The sequence below is a fragment of the Macaca thibetana genome, chromosome 6 (assembly GCF_024542745.1).
Source record: "Macaca thibetana thibetana isolate TM-01 chromosome 6, ASM2454274v1, whole genome shotgun sequence".
Lineage (NCBI taxonomy): Eukaryota > Metazoa > Chordata > Mammalia > Primates > Cercopithecidae > Macaca > Macaca thibetana.
Window position 1 is genome coordinate 62614524 of NC_065583.1, and position 15007 is coordinate 62629530.

The 15007-nt window shown below is 37.0% G+C and overlaps 1 protein-coding gene across 3 annotated transcripts in view; it reads left to right on the forward strand.

Moving 5' to 3' along the window:
• The window catches only part of DTWD2 (DTW domain containing 2), a 160225-nt gene extending 146749 nt beyond the window's left edge, over window positions 1–13476 (forward strand). For all 3 annotated transcript variants that reach the window (XM_050795784.1, XM_050795785.1, XM_050795786.1), the window contains 2 exons: window positions 1752–1880; window positions 9323–13476. In XM_050795784.1, coding sequence (XP_050651741.1) covers window positions 1752–1880; window positions 9323–9493 — 300 coding nt within the window. In that variant the 3' untranslated portion in view covers window positions 9494–13476. The remainder of the gene's footprint in view (window positions 1–1751; window positions 1881–9322) is intronic.
• Window positions 13477–15007: the final 1531 nt, after the last annotated feature.

Consider the following 15007-nt stretch of genomic DNA (forward strand, 5'->3'; position numbering starts at 1 on the left):
GTGCCATGGTGGTTTGCTCAACCCATCATCTACATTAGGTATTTCTCCTAATGCTATCCCTCTCCTAGCCCCCACACCCCCCAACAGGCCCCAGTGTGTGATGTTCCCCTCCCTGTGTTCATGTGTTCTCATTGTACAACTCCCACTTACAACTGAGAACATGCGGTGTTTGGTTTTCTGTTCCCGTGTTAGTTTGCTGAGAATGATGGTTTCCAGCTTCATCCATGTCCCTGCAAAGGACATGAACTCATCCTTTTTATGGCTGCATAGTATTCCAGGGTGTATATGTGCCACATTTTCTTTATCCAGTCTGTCATTGATAGGCATTTGGGTTGGTTTCAAGTCTTTGCTATTATGAATAATGCTGCAATAAACATATGTGTGCATGCATCTTTATAGTAGAATGATTTATAATCCTTTGGGTATATACTCAGTAATGGGATTGCTGGATCAAATGGTGTTTCTGGTTCTAGATCCTTGAGGAATTGCCACACTGTCTTCCACAATGGTTGAACTAATTTACACTCCCACCAACAGTGTAAAAGTGTTCCTATTTCTCCACATCCTCTCCAGTGTATGTTGTTTCCTGACTTTTTAATGATCACCATTCTAACTGGCGTGAGATGGTATCTCATTGTGGTTTTGATTTGTATTTCTCTAATGACCAGTGATGATGAGATTTTTTTCATGTTTGTTGGCCACATAAATGTAGACTTTTGAGAAGTGTCTGTTCATAGCCTTTGCCCACTTTTTGATGGGGTTGTTTGCTTTTCTCTTGTAAATTTGTTTAAGTTCCTTGTAGATTCTGGATATTAGCCCTTTGTCAGATGGATAGATTGCAAAAATTTTCTCCTATTTTGTAGGTTGCCTGTTCACTCTGATGATAGTTTCATTTGCTGTGCAGAAGTTCTTTAGTTTAATTAGATCCCATTTGTCAATTTTGGCTTTTGTTGCCATTGCTTCTGTGTTTTAGTCATAAAGTCTTTGCTCATGCCTATGTCCTGAATGGTATTGCCTGGGTTTTCTTCTAGGGCTTTTCTGTTTTTGGTTTTATGCTTAAGTCTTTAATCCATTTTGAGTTAATTTTTGTAAGGTGTAAGAAAGGTGTCCAGTTTCAGTTTTCTGCATATGGCTAGCCAGTTTTCCCAACACCATTTATTACATAGGGAATCCTTTCCCCATTGCTTGTTTGTGTCGGGTTTGTCAAAGATCAGATGCTTGTAGATGTGTGGCGTTATTTCTGAGGCTTCTGTTCTGTTTCATTGGTTTATATATCTGTTTTAATACCAGTACCCTGCTGTTTTGGTTATTGTAGCCTTGTAGCCTTTTTGATTTTAGCTGTAGCCTTTTTGATTTTAGCTACTCTATTGAGTGTGAAATGTTACCCTATTGTGGTTTTAATTTACGTTGGATCATGTTGAACACTCTTTTATGTACCTATTTGCCATTCTTATAACTTCTTTTGTGAAGTGTATATTCACTCTTTACTGCAAGGGGATTATTAGTCTTTTTACCCTGGATTTGGAGTAGTTTGTATATATTGTGGATATGTCTTCTTCTGTATAGCTATCTTCTTGCTTCTACTGTTTAACAGTAATAACAAAAGGATGTTATACATAAAAGATATTGATACATTTAATACTTCTAAGCTGCTGGCAGTTTTGGAAGGAAAGTAATTAGTATTTAAAACACAGACTTTATAACTTTAAATTTAAAACAAAAATTACATTCTATTTTGTGTTTGATTTCAGGTGCAGTTAAAAACTAGCATTTCTAGTCAGTATGTAATTCGGATGCAACCGACTAATAGATGCCTTTCTACACTGGAGTGTGCAGCTGTTGCTCTTTCCATCTTGGAGAAAAATAATTACATACAAGAGGTACGTCTTTTGAAGGTTATAGTTTTTGAAAGTGGGAATTTTCTTGAATTTTACGTAGAAGATTTAGACATGCTTGTTAAATTTGTAACTCATGTGACAAGTAGAATCTTCTGTGATAGAAATTTATGTACTTTTATAACCTTCTTTCCCCTCTGGTGTTTTTCTGTGTTAGTTGAGCATTCCAGATTGCATTATTTAAATATTCATACTAAGCTGTGCAAAAATAATTTGTAATACGCTAAATTACAGTTAAGTAGCACAACATTAAATAGTTTTTTGGCTAGATTTTTCTTCTAGTGTTTTCTCTTCTCTTTTTGGTATTTTGTGTTCTCTTGTGCTCAGCCTTTTCTTCTTTTTAGTTAAAAGAACATTCTATAGCAACATTTTAATTTTTGCATTGGTGCTGTTATTTGAGGAGGTATACTAACTTTCTGTTTCTCATATTAACCTTGCTTAGAATGTAAAAAAGACATTTTTCTTGGAAAAAAAAAGCCTAGAAAATATGAAAACATTATAACCTGCAATTATTTTAATTTCTATGAAAGCATGATGATTTCATATAAAATTAATAATCATCAGCAAAGAATAATGTTTCAGTGTGCTTACTAACATCTCAGTCTTTTGGAACATATAAGAAACTTAGCATTTGTAGCAAAAGAAAAAATAGTGAAATAAAACCTAAATTGTTATGGTTTTTTAATTATTGAAAAGTTTTGATAAATACAACTCAATAAGAAAGTCAGTGGATAATAAGCACAAATAAATGGGATTTATAACTCTGCCTTCAAAACACTGCATAAACACATGCATGCACACATGCATGTACACACGCACGTGAGGTACTCTTTCTTGCCTTCTCTCTCATTATCCATTATGGTTACAGTTATGAGTATGCCTTAAACACGAAGGAAATTTCAATAACAGATGAAAGCTCAGTTCAGAGTAAATGTATTAGCTACCAAGATATTAATCCTAAAGAGAACAAAAATATATCAAAAGCAAGGAGCTTTAAAGAATATTAGAGGCAGGCATGGCCAGGCGCAGTGGCTCATGCCTGTAATCCCAGCACTTCGGGAGGCCGAGGCAGGTGGATCATGAGGTCAACAGATCGAGACCATCCTGGCTAACGTGGTGAAACCCCGTCTCTACTAAAAATACAAAAAATTAGCCAGGCGTGGTGGTGGGTGCCTGAAGTCTCAGCTACTTGGGAGGCTGAGGCAGGAGAATGGCGTGAACCCAGGAGGCGGAGCTTGCAGTGAGCCGAGATTGCACCACTGCACTCCAGCCTGGGCGACAGAGCAAGACTCCGTCTCAAAAAAAAAAATGTTATAAGCAGGCATTGAATTACTTTTTTCCTCTCCTCTACCTTAACCTGTGGAAAATGTCAGAGTTGGAGACTTTTTTTTTTTTCTTTTGAAAGAAGTAGGCTTTTCGTGTATGTGTGTGTGTGTGTGTGTGTGTGTGTGTGTGTGTGTGTTTGAGTAGACTTTGTTTTGGGTCTAGGCAATTTCACTTTCTCTGCCTTTGAAAAAAAATTCATGAAGGACCATAGATTCTTACTTTAAATGAGCAGGGAGTGTTCTCAGACACCTTTCCATCTCCTCTAACCATGTCACCTACTCCCATGTCCCTAGCCATGATCATAGTACTTTATATACCCCATACGTATCTTTCTGTTTATTTACCATCATCTCTGTATATTCTTAAGCAAATATATATACATACACGCTCTTCACAGGTGTCTTTATAATAGAGTTATGTAACTCAGTGCTATTGTTTAAACTTGCTTTGTCTACAGTCTCTGCATTTTCTTTTTTGTTGATGTAAAACTCTAGGATCAGACAACATCAGACCAAACAAGGACCCACTGAAAGTTCAAATTTTGAGGGAAAAATATATTCCTTAGCTATAGATTTAAAGCTTACTTTTCTCTCCTTTTGGGTTCTGGAAAGAATTCTCTATGGACTTATATCTCTTATTCCCACAATTGGAAGTGGATCTTTACTACAATCCTAAATGTAACCTTTAATGTTAGTAATGGTGCTGGTTATGGTAATAGCAGTTGTAGAATAATAGGGTTGCAGTTAAGGAAAGGGTTTGTACTACTACTACTACTACTAATTCTCGTAGTGCTCCCTTCTCTCCAGTTTTATAATATTTTGATGTTAATTAATGTACCATCTACTTGTAAAAAAAGATAAATTTAAAAATTAATGTACCCTTTTATTTAGGAACCCTATTAGCTAAAAATATTTCAGGCTTTATTTTACAAATGTTCTAGACTCTACAAAGTATTAGAATGAATTCTTTCAAAGTTAACTGATAAGGACGTTTTTGAAAAAATGATATAACATTATATATTTAGGACAGCTTTCTTCATGTTGTTTTAGGGCCTCTTCTTCATCAGCATTTTTTCATTCTTTCATTAATTCTGTTGTTTTATATAACCCAAGGCATTTATTGATGACATAAAGCCACAGGCTGACTTGAATCTTGCTAGATTGTGCTTTGTGATGTGATATCTTAAAAAAACAAAACCAAAAAAGGAATCCTTATTGTGACAACTTGAGACTTGCAAAATACATTCTGAGTGTAATATGTAACAAAAGGCAAAGTTTAAGACAATGGAATGGTGACAGGACCCATTATCTCTTCAGCTTTTGTTATTGTTGTCTGTAGATAAAATTAAACATAAAGTCCCAAAGTAATAGTGAGGTATTGGAACCCTCATTCTGCTTGCTTTGGTTGCCAGGAGTAATTGTACTGCAGTGGCCAGGAGTAGAAAAAGGATGTTTGACGGTCAGACCTGTGATTTGGGAGGTACTGATAACATGGTGGGAGCGTGAACAGAAGAAATACATAACGAAACATCTCAAGTTACTTATTATTACAGATGGCAAAAATTGCCTCCAGCCACAGTTTATAGTAAAAGCTGTTTTCTTAGTGGGGAAATCCCACATCCAGCCTTTTCAAATCTAGTTACAAGAAAAAAATTAGCATCTAGTTATGATAATAAATTAGCATCTTTGTGAAATGCAGTATCAGTCTGCCCTGAACATAGGGGTTTTATTTCCCTCCTGGGGAGGAAAGTGGTGACACACACTTTTTCCCAATAATGTTTTATCAGGGGCGTTCTAATAAAACCTTAAGATGGTGGGGGAGAATAGTACATTTTCTTTTTCTTTTTCCTTTCTTTTTCCTCTTCTCTTTGCTTCACTTTGCTTTGCTTTTCTTTTTCTTTTCCCACAGAGTCTTGCTCTGTCACCCAGGCTGGAGTGCAGTGGCATGATCTTGATTCACTGCACCTTCTGCCTCCCGGGTTTAAGTGATCTTCCCACCTCAGCCTCCCAAGTAGCTGGGACTACAGGTGCATGCCACCATGCCCAGCTAATTTTTGTATTTTTTGTAGAGATGGGAGAGGCGGGGGGAGTCTCATGTTGCCCAGATTGGTCTTGAACTCCTAGAGGATTTAAGTGATCCATCTGCCTTGGCCTGCCAAAATGTTGGAATTACAGGCCTGAGCTACCGTGCCCACCAGAGAAGAGTCAGTTTTCACTTGGCTTTATTCTATAGAGGCAGGGCTCCTCAAAATAAAGAACTTGGCACAGAATAGCTTTGTTAGTCTGTTGTCTCATCCTCACTCTATTCTAGAGCAGTTTTTCAAGCACCTGAAAGTATGGCTACAGTAAAGTAGCATGATACGGACTTTGAAGTAGTTTTGAATTACAACTTATTATCATCACTTTTGCAAGTGGGCAGACCACATAATTTCTTTGTACTTGTGTTCTTATCTGTAATATACAAATAGTTACCTCATAGTATTTCAAGAACTGAGGTAATAATGAGTAATTGCCACAGTTGTCCGCACAGGCACTCAAAAAGAGTTAATCCTTTTGCCCTTCTTTTCCTCTAATTTTTGCCTGTAGATTGGCAAAAGAAAGTGTGAACTAAAAGGTGGTGGCTTTCATTAGCTACTGCAGTGTTTACTGGACTTTTCAGACCTTGGAAGCCTTTAGCTTAGGGATCTTTTTTATTACAGAACCTTCTCTACTTACGAAGTTTTATCATAGGAATTTTTAAAGATAGATGTGGCAGAACCTTTTCTATAGCCTGAATGTTTTGACTGTACCCAATACCAGCGGTCGGTAGTAATGGTTCCTTGAAAACTGTCACTTTTCACATGCAGCAAAAAGGATTTACTAGGATAGGCTACAACTTTAAAACTCTAAAGTTGAAATCACATAAGATGACAAAACTTTATGCATCTCTCATGCTGTTTGTCTAGTGGGATTACCCTGAGGACCTCTGCTCATTGCAGTCACCCAGGCATCCATCCTGATGGAGGAACTATCTAGATAATTCATCCCACTTTCATCAAGGAAGGGGCAAGGAAGGTGGTGAATCCTATACCACTTTTAATGCTTCTGCCCTAAGGTGACACATATTAGTTGTACTCACATTTCATTAACCAAAGCAAGTGATATGGCTGTGCCTAACTTTAAAAAGGGATAGAAAATGCCAGTCTACTCATGTGTCAAGAAGGAGGTCTGGACTGTTTGTGAACAGCTGTAGGGAGTACCAACAGAGATGGAGTGGGGATCTGATTCAGATCTGCCTGTTTCCAAAATTCATTCTCTTCATTACCTCAGTAAATTGATAGAATCTTGTCTTCAGGATGTAAAAGTTGGAATCTATTGACCATAAGAGTATGAGTTTTCTTCTCTATACAAGAATCTAATAAATGTCATAAAATATCAATAGAATCTTCAGTTGTCTTGTTCTGTATGTAGTCCTAGGTATGTTTCCTAGGTACGATGTTTCAGAATCCAATCAGTCCACTGTGCTGACTCTGTAAAGTATGTAAAGTCATATATTGTTATTTTAGCATTCCTTCTCTTGTTTTCTCCTTTAAAATAAATTATGAGAACATGCTTAAGGAGTTTTCTACAATAATATTGTGTAGAGCCTTTCCAAGATGTTTACCTTTTTTCTTTCTTTCTCTTTCTCCCTCCCTCCCTCCCTTTTTTCTTCCCTTTCCCTTTTCTTTTCCTTCCTTCTTTTTATTTCTTTTCTTTGGTTTCTCATTCTGGACTGGGTGCAGTGGCTCACACCTGTAATCCCAGCACTTGGGAGGCTGAGGCTGGCGGATCAGGAGGTCAGGAGTTTGAGACCAGCCTGGCTAATATGTTGAAACCCTGTCTCTACTAAAAATACAAAAATTAGCTGGGCATGATAGCGCATGCCTGTAGTCCCAGCTACTTGGGAGGCTGAGGCGGAAGAATCACTTGAATCCAGGAGGCAGAGGTTGCAGTGAGCTGAGATCATGCCACTGCACTCCAGCCTGGGTAACAGAGTGAGACTCCATCTCAAAAAAAAAGAAGAAGAAAGTTTCTTATTCTGCCACTGAGGCTGGAGTGCAGTGGTATGATCATGGTCCACTGCTGCCTTGACCTCCTGCCTCAGCCTCCCAAGTAGCTGGGACCACAGGTGCATACCACCATGTCTGACTAATTTCTTTCTTTCTTTTCTTTTCTTTTCTTTTCTTTTCTTTTCTTTTCTTTTCTTTTCTTTTCTTTTCTTTTCTTTTCTTTTCTTTTCTTTCTTTCTTTCTTTCTTTCTCTCTCTCTCTCTCTCTTTCTCCTTCCTTCCTTCCCTTCCTCCCTCCCTCCCTCCCTCCTTCCTTCTTTCTTTTCTTTTCTTTTCTTTTCTTTTCTTTTCTTTTCTTTTCTTTTCTTTTCTTTTCTTTTCTTTTCTTTTCATAGAAACAGGGTCTTGCCATGTTGCCTAGGCTGGTCTCAAACTCGTGGGCTCAAGCAATCCTCCTGCATCAGCCTCCCAAAATGCTGGGATTACAGATGTGAGGGTGTATATTACAGTAAGGAATTATATTTGCCTCCATGTAAGAGAGCCCTTACTGTAGTGGTTAATTCACATGGGGTTTTCTTTTTCTCCTGTAAATCACAAATGCTGAGGTGGGCAGTCCTGACTGGGAATGCAGCTTGAAAAAGACTTCAGGGACAAGTTTTCTTTTCTTTCTGTCCATCATCTTATGTATTTGGCTTTAATCTTCATGTTTATTGTCTGGGAGTCATATGATGCTTGTCCTACCTTCAATCATTTTCTAGGCAGGAAAAAAGGACAAAAACCTATGACTGCTAAGTTTGTCCTCTTTAAAGAGTATCTCTTGAAGCCCCATCCAAGGACTTCTAGTTACATCTTCTTGGATAGATTGGGTCATTAGTCAATGTAATATTAGTAGCTGGACACATTGCTACCTTGAATATAATTTGAATTATTTTAATAAGGGAGAAAATGAATACGAAGAAGCAACTACCAGTGACTATCACAATTTTTAAGAGTTCATTGTAAATTAAAGCTAATTAGCCCCTTTTCTATCACTTATGTTGTGCGTCAGCCTCCCAAAATGCTGGGATTACAGATGTGAGAGTGTATATTATAGTTAGGAATGATATTTGGCCGTGTGTAAGAGAACCGTTACTGCAGTTATTAATTCACATGGGGTTTTCTTTGTGGGTTAATAAGTTTTCATGTAGACATTGTCAATTTTTTGTAGTTAAATCTATCAATCTATCAGTTTTTCTTTGTTTCTTTTGTGATCCTGTAACAATCTGTTCAATTGTTTTTGCTATATTTTTGAAAACATCTGCATCAGGGGTCTCAGGCCCAAGGAAGGAATCTCACCCAAAATATGTTTAAAACACTGGCATAGTGTTGTTATTTTTTTAATTTTTGAATTTGAATAGCTTTAGGTAGAGCATATACTCCAGTTGTATTACAACCACCACTATTGTCAGTTGGCTTATAAAGATCCACCTAGTTTACTTGTTTCTGTTACGTGACTGGCCTATAGGTATTTGAATTTAGACAGGTTCAGATATTGTTAGAATGATTTCAAATGCACCAAAACCTGGGTATCTAACTTGTATGTGGTCCATGGCACTAATGTGAGAGAAATAGCAAACTGTTTACCCATTGCTGCCATCATCTAATTGTTATCAGGTGTCAGTAAGCTCGCATTAATTTGTCATAGAAACTGAATTGACTGTTTGATGTACTTATCTTTGTATTTAAATGTTTCATTTAGTCTGCTTGTTACAGATTCAGTTATAATGGCAACAGTTTTTCCTGGTGTTTGAATAAGTTAATGTATAAAACTAATATCAGACTTTATTACCTATGTGGAAAATCAGTATTTGTATGTTTTTACTAAAATTCCTTAGTGTGATATTAAGGTGTGAATTTTAAAGACATTATTCATCTAGAAATAATTACATATTTATCAGAGTGCCTACTGTTTCTCATAGTTAAAAGCCAATCATAATAAAAGAAACATAATGACTCCTATTTCTCAATGAAAAATGTAGATAGAATATCATGATTTGTCATAGACACTTTTTTAGTGTCTTTTTTTTTCTTAACAGACTTTGCTTCGCCCTCTTCAAGCTTTATGCTCTTTTCAACTTCAGCATGGTGCCCAAATTCGCCTCAGCAAGGAACACCTTCTGAAAAATGGATTATATACTAAACCAATGCCAAAGAACAAACGCAAACTCAGGAAAATGGAATTGTTAATGAATAGCGTTAAAATTTAGTACAGTTATTCTTTTGGTGCTAGCTTACCTGTCTTCATCTAACAATACCAAGTTAAGTTTTCATATAGTTTAGGTCTGTAGGTTTTTGACTTGCTGAAGAAGAATGAGAATTGCATACTAATCTTACCCAGAAGAAGGAAGTAAACCAAATATTCATAAAAACAAATAAACAAAAATTCACTGGCTCACTGAAAAGCAGGATTTCATATTGTACTTGTTTTTAAAAATGTGCCTCTAATATATGTTTTCAAACCCAAAATTAAAATGTGATTCGTTGTTGAGATGGGTTAGAAATTCTTACTTGTAAAATAGAAGGAAATTGTCGTAGTGGATTGGAACGGTGTTGTTTCCATTAGTGTTTATACATAATTAGGTGTAGACCAATAATATAAGATACCTACATTGGTTTGCAGTCCTAACTGTATAGTTTGAAGTAAGTAGCAAAAGAAAATATAATTACCAAGTTTTATTATTTTGTAAAATAGTATAAAGGAATAAGGAAACTTTAAATATTATTTAGGGGCTAAATTTGAACTCAGCTAATATGATTTAAGTGCTCTATTAATTGCCCTGATTTTTAAAGAGGTGCATGTAATTTTGAAATAGCACACATTTTCATTTGTAATCACTCTGGATAAATTTGTATTTTTCAATGTTCATTGAACAGGCTGATTGACTTTGGTAAACTTATTTTATTGATGTTTTCATATGGAAAATAATAAGTGGAATATGATACAACTGTTATTTTCGGAACATATTTCTTTAGGGCTATTTAAGATAACCTTTTTAATGGGCAAAAACTTTGAATTTGAGAGAAAAAATTCCTCCTGCTTTGTGGAAAAATATTTGCTGGGATTTTGTATGGAATAAGAGACATGTATGTAACATATATTTATATGCAGCCTAAGTCTACTGCAATTATGTACACATCTTGGCAAGAAGAGGGGATTTTGTTTAGTCTTTGTTTATGACTTCTAGAGTTTCTGTATCTGGTGTTAAGTTGTAAGGAAAAACTAAACATGCAATTTAAAGGTAAACTTGGTAACTATTTATAGAGCATATACCAATGATTATTTCCCACAGTTTTCATGCTCGTTTGTTTATTATTTACTTGGATTAGACTCATTAAAAGCTATAATGCTGGTCACAATTAGAATGCTAATATTTGGGGAAACTATGCAGAAAATATTTTGAAGTATTAAAAGTTAGAGTGCTAGCTTCTATTGTTGATTTATTTTTGGATTTAAAAACAAATTAGGGCTGGGCCCGTTTGCTCACACCTGTAATCCCAGCACTTTGGGAGGCTGAGATGTGAGAATTGCTTGAGCCCAGGAGTTTGAGACTAGCTTTGGCAATATGGTGAGACCCCATCTCCATACAAAATTTCTTAAAAAAATAATTAGCTGGATGTGGTGGTGTGTACCTGTAGTCCTAGCTACTTAGGAGGCTGAGGTGGGAGGATCACTTGAGTGTAGGAGATGAAGGCTTCGAGGAGCTATGTTCATTCTACTGTACTGCAGCCTGGGCTACAGAGTGAGACCTGTCTAAAATAAATGAATGAATGAATGAATGAATGAATGAATGAATGCCTGGGCTACAGAGTGAGACCTATCTAAAATAAATAAATAAATAAACAAACTGATTTACAATATAAAGCACCTAATATCAAATGATTATTTGGTGTACTGGAAAAGAAACAGCATATAATGTATAATAGTTTCTTTTTGGGGCTAATTTTTCACATTGATATTAAACTTTATGAGTTTCTTTTAGCTGTTATTATTATTATTATTATTTTTGAGACAGAGCCTCACTCTGTAGCCCAGGCTGGAGTGCGGTGGCGCTATCTCGGCTCACTGCAAGCTCCGCCTCCCAGGTTCACGCCATTCTCCTGCCTCAGCCTCCTGAGTAGCTGAGACTACAGGCACCCGCCACCACACCCGGCTAATTTTTTGTATTTTTAGTACAGACGGAGTTTCACCATGTTAGCCAGAATGGTCTTGATCTCCTGACCTCATGATCCACCCGCCTCGGCCTCCCAAAGTGCTGGGATTACAGGCGTGAACCACCGTGCCCGGCCGTCATTATTACTTTTTAAAAAGAAAACCCCCCTTACCCCATAATATACCATTTTGTATCTCAAAATTTTACTTTGTTGATTTTTAAGAGTAACTGCTATTTTTATCTTTTAAATAAAACATTTTAGAGTAGTTTTGAAGACTTAAAAAGCTTAAAATTTAGTGTTCTTGGAAATGTATAAAGTTTTCTTGAAGTATGAATAGTTTTCCAAATTATTTTACTGACCTGTTAACTCACTTCACTTGTTTTTTACTTATTTTTTTTCCTGACCTCCTAACAAGGTGAGTCCATTTAATCATCTGTGGTATAAAATGCTTCTCTAGTCACCTGTTCTCATTAAATAGTTGTAAGTAAGTTTTGTTTTGTTTTTTTGTTTTTTGTTTTTTTGTTTTTTGTTTTTGAGACGGAGTCTTGCTCTGCCGCCCAGGCTGGAGTGCAGTGGCCAGATTTCAGCTCACTGCAAGCTCCGCCTCCCAGGTTCACGCCATTCTCCTGCCTCAGCCTCCCGAGTAGCTGGGACTACAGGAGCCCGCCACCTCGCCCGGCTAGTTTTTTGTATTTTTTAGTAGAGACGGGGTTTCACCGTGTTAGCCAGGATGGTCTGGATCTCCTGACCTTGTGATCCGCCTGTCTCGGCCTCCCAAAGTGCTGAGATTACAGGCTTGAGCCACCGCGCCCGGTCTGTAAGTAAGTTTTAAAAGCCATTATTTTAATTACTAAAAGTTGTCAAGTATGTAGTATTATGTGAGTATTTTAACTGAAAAATTAATCAGGCTTTTAAAAATTACTATTTTATTAGTTGGATTTAAATTCAGATTCTTTATATTTACTTGATTTTCCTGGAAGTTCCAAGTTTTATGAATTTGTAGCTGATAATAGGCATTACTTGTTTACCCCATCTGCACTTTGATGTGGTGTAGATGGTTTTGTGAGTTATTTGAATCATGTAACTCAGAGAATAGTATTTCCTTATACATAAAGTGACCTAACTTTTAATCAGCTCATTTACAGTATGTTGAAAATCACTGTGTGTAATGAGAGGTATTGAGAGTTTCTTGCACATGAGTATAAAGGGTTGAGAACTAGATTAGACAAAGTAGTAAGTCACAGTGCATGGCAACTTTCTGCAGGTTGGAATTACAAGACTTCTTATGTGGAATAGGAGAATTCTATTGGGAAAAAATTATTTTCTCTGACTTTAGGACTCCAGAGACACTTTTCTTAGTCATGACCAGTAATATTTTTCAAAGATTTTGGAAGGAATAAGCTCCTCACTATACCACCAGTTCGTGATTTATTTATTTATATATTTTAGAGACAGGACCTCCTTCTGTCACCCAGTTTGGAGTGCAGTGGTGTAATCATAGCTTACTGCAGCCTCAAACTCCTGGGCTCGTGTTCCTCCCGCCTCAGCCTCCCAAGTGGCTAGAACCTCAGCGCCATGCCACCACACTCAGCTAATTTTAAATTTTACTAATTTCATTTAATTTTTGTGGAGATGGGGGTCTCGCTGTGTTGTTTAGGCTGGTCCTGAACTCCTGGCCTCAAGCGATCCTTCTGCCTTGGCCTCTCAGCAAATTATATAGAAGAGCACTTCTGTATAATTTATTGTTTCTTCATCACATGTTTTCAACTGTTGCCCTAAATAGGTTTAAAAATGTGATCACGTTATTAGAAAATCCTTTCCATTGAATTTCAGGGATGCTGAATTTCAGGGAGCTAAATTGTTCACCCTTGTATGTAATTGTTACTGGTTCAGAAGTAAATTTTATTGATGCTACAAGTAAAAAATTAGATCCGACTTAGTAAACTCAAAAGTTTTACATAACTATATTTTACTATGTAGGTGTATTTCTTTAAAATAGGTATGGATCGATATTTTTATGAATAAATAATATTGCATTGTAGATGGAATGAAACTTTGCATTTAATTTGCCCCATAAGTAGGCTTTTTGTAGAATGAATTACTATCTCCTAAATTGTCCAATCTAAATTTTTATTGGCTACATTAACTTAAAGCATATTCTCTCTCTTTTCTCGTCACACTTTTTTCCTTCTTCCCAGGGTCTTCCTCTCCCTCTTTCATCACCTACATTGTCCCCCTTCCTTTTCTACTATTCTTATCGTATGTACTAGCTGTTGTTATTTATACAAATACTCATATATCCTTGCATAGCATGTTTTTAAACAAAAGATACTGTAGTGATCCTAACAGTTTACAATTTTATATTTAAAAATTATTCAGGATATCTAGAAATCCCTGACTTTTTACACCATGCTGATCACTTGGCTCCTGTCTTAGTCCATTCTGGCTGCTATCTCAGAATACCAGAGACTGGGTAGCTTATAAACAACAGAAATTTATTTCTCCTAAATCTGGAAGCTGGGAAATACAGTATCAAGGTCCCAGCAGATTTGGTGTCTGGTGAGGGGCCCACTCACTGGTTCATGGATGGTGCGTTCTAGCTGTGTCTTCACCTAGTGGAAGGGTCGAGCTAGCTCTCTGGGACCCTTGTGACCTAATCATCCCCCAAAGGTTCCACTTCGTAATACTATACCTTGGGAATTAAGGTTTCAACATGTGAGTTTTGTGGGGACACAGACATTCAGATCATAGCAACTCCTGTACTCTACTAAAAAGCATATTAGATAAATAAGTAATCGTCTTTCAATTTTTAAGAATTATTCACTTGAGCCGAGCATGGTGGTTCATGTCTGTAATTCCAGCACTTTGGGAGGCCGAGGAGGATGAATCACGAGGTCAAGAGTTCAAGACCAGCCTGGCCAAGATGGTGAAACCTCGTCTCTACAAAAAATACAAAAATTAGCCAGGCATAGTGGCAGGCAGGCACCTGTAATCCCAGCTTCAGGAGGCTGAGGCAGAGAATTGCTTGAACCTGGGAGGCAGAGGTTGCAGTGAGCTGAGATGTGCCACTGTACTCTAGCTTGGGTGGCGAGCGAGCCAACATCTCAAAAAAAAAAAAAAAATTCACTTGAACTAACAACGTAAGAATTATTTTTAAAAGAAACTTTTTAATGTAAGTTTTTTAAAAAACCATTATTTAGGCCGGGCGCGGTGGCTTAGGCAGGCGGATCACGAGGTCAGGAGATCGAGACCATCCTGGCTAACACAGTGAAACCTCGTCTCTACTAAAAATACAAAAAAATTAGCCGGGCGTGGTGGCGGGCGCCTGTAGTCCCAGCTACCTGGGAGGCTGAGACAGGAGAATGGCGTGAACCCGGGAGGTGGAGCTTGCAGTGAGCCGAGATCGCGCCACTGTACTCCAGCCTGGGCGACAGAGCGAGACTCCGTCTCAAAAAACAAAACAAAACAAAACAAACCATTATTTGAATAAGAAATTATACTATAAGACTGTTATTGTTACTTAGAATTATATTAAACAATGAAAACATTTTTAAAAAGTGTACCTGCCT